This window comes from Haliaeetus leucocephalus, unplaced genomic scaffold (assembly GCF_000737465.1).
Source record: "Haliaeetus leucocephalus isolate CR32 unplaced genomic scaffold, Haliaeetus_leucocephalus-4.0 Scaffold197, whole genome shotgun sequence".
NCBI lineage: Eukaryota > Metazoa > Chordata > Aves > Accipitriformes > Accipitridae > Haliaeetus > Haliaeetus leucocephalus.
In genome coordinates, this window is record NW_010972633.1 from 698557 (window position 1) to 700354 (window position 1798).

Below are 1798 nucleotides of genomic sequence, written 5' to 3' on the forward strand. Positions count from 1 at the left end.
GCGGCCGCCCGGCGGGACCCCGAGCGCGTCCTGGCGGGAGGGGAGAAGCGGATCCTGTGCGTTGGGCTGGTGTGCCTGGACATCATCACCGTGGTGCCAGCCTACCCCGCCGAGGACACCGATACCAGGTACCGGTGGGGGCGGCGGGGGGGGCGATGGGACAGCCCCGCCGGTGCTCCTCCCAGGGCCGGCCCGGCACCCACGGCCCGCGGCCTTGCAGGTGCGTGTCGCAGCGGTGGCAGCGGGGCGGGAACGCCTCCAACTCCTGCACGGTGCTGGCACTGCTGGGAGCCCCCTGTGCCTTCATGGGCTCGCTGGCCCCCGGGCATGCCGGAGAGTAAGTGGGGTGCGGGGGGGTGGGGGGGGACCCGGGGCCACCCCCGCCTTGACGTTCCCACCGGGCCCTCCACTTCTCTTCCGACGGCAGCTTCGTCCCAGCCGAGCTGTGGCACAGCTGGCTGGATACGTGCCATGTGGTGCCACAGCCACCCGCCTGCCTCCATCGTCACTGCCGGTGCCAGCCGGGGCGCACATGCTGTCCCGCATGCCCGCGGGTGAGCTCACCCTGCTCTCTGTCCCCCAAGTTTCATTGCAGCAGATTTCCAGCGCCGGGGCGTGGATGTGACGCATGTGGCCTGGCAGCCCCACGGGGACATGCCCTGCGCCTGCTGCATCGTCAGCGCCGCCAGCGGCTCCCGGACCATCATGCTCTACGACACGTAAGGACACCAGTCCCTGGCCCCGGTCACCCAGCGGGTCACCTCAGGGCTGCAGCACCCTCCCTGCCTTCTCCCTGGCTGAGCCGGGCACCCAGACCACCCCCTGCACCCTGGGGGTCTCACCATGCTTGGCCTCCAGCAGAGGCTCTGCTGGCGCCAGCCCTGTGCTGCCTGCTGGGGCGTCCCGCATGCCAGATTGGGTGATTCCCTGTATTTCTGCACACACAATCACTGCCCATCATCCCTGCAGTCCCTAATCAGCCCCTGTGCCACAGCCGTGATTGGCGGTGGTATCCACATGCTCCGGTATGCGGGACAGCCGGCACAGCCCCTGTGGGGATGCCCGGCACCGCATGTGGCAGCCGCCCACTGCCCAGGACAGCAGTCCCCTGGCCGTGCCGGTGCTGGCAGGGCAGCCATGGTCCTCGCTCTGGCGAAGGGCCAGCTGCGCTCATGCGGGTCAATGGTGGAAGGGTCAATGGTGGGCATCGCCAACCCCCCCGGCTCCAGCAGCTGCAGTGCGGCAGCGGCCATGCTGCCCTTCGCATCCACCTTGGGGTCCCGCTGTGCCATCGTTAATGATTCACCCAGGCAGTGCCACCCCCACGGGGACCTCTGCCCTGGGCAGCACTGAGCCCTCCACAGCCCACGCCGCTGCCCTTCGTTCCCGGCCAGGCTGGGGGTCACCAGGGTCTGCCCTGTCCCACGGCTGGAGGTTCCCCTGACCCCCGCCCCGCAGGAACCTGCCCGATGTGACGGCCCGCGACTTCGAGCGGGTCGACCTCTCCCAGTACAAGTGGATTCACTGGGAGGTGAGACCGGGGCTGGGGGCGACAGCCCCCGCAGTGGGGGCCGGGGGACCCCCCCGGAGGCAGCTGGTGCCGGTGCCAGGGGCTGTGCGCCCGCAGGCCCGTAACGCGGCGGAGCAGGCGGCGATGATGCGGCGGGTGGAGCGGCACAACCGGGCCCGGCCGGCGGCCGAGCGGGTCCACACCTCGGTGGAGGTGGAGAAGCCGCGGGAGGAGCTGCTGCCGCTGATGGGCCTGGGCCACGTGGTGCGGGGCGGGGCTACCGGCTGG

At 71.0% G+C, this 1798-nt stretch overlaps 1 protein-coding gene across 1 annotated transcript in view; it reads left to right on the top strand.

The window, feature by feature from the left end:
* Positions 1–1798, top strand: part of KHK (ketohexokinase (fructokinase)) — a 3869-nt gene that overhangs the window by 1329 nt on the left and 742 nt on the right. The window contains exons 3-7 of the mRNA XM_010565914.1: positions 25–128; positions 221–337; positions 585–719; positions 1459–1531; positions 1628–1774. Of these exons, the coding sequence (XP_010564216.1) occupies positions 25–128; positions 221–337; positions 585–719; positions 1459–1531; positions 1628–1774 (576 nt within the window). The remainder of the gene's footprint in view (positions 1–24; positions 129–220; positions 338–584; positions 720–1458; positions 1532–1627; positions 1775–1798) is intronic.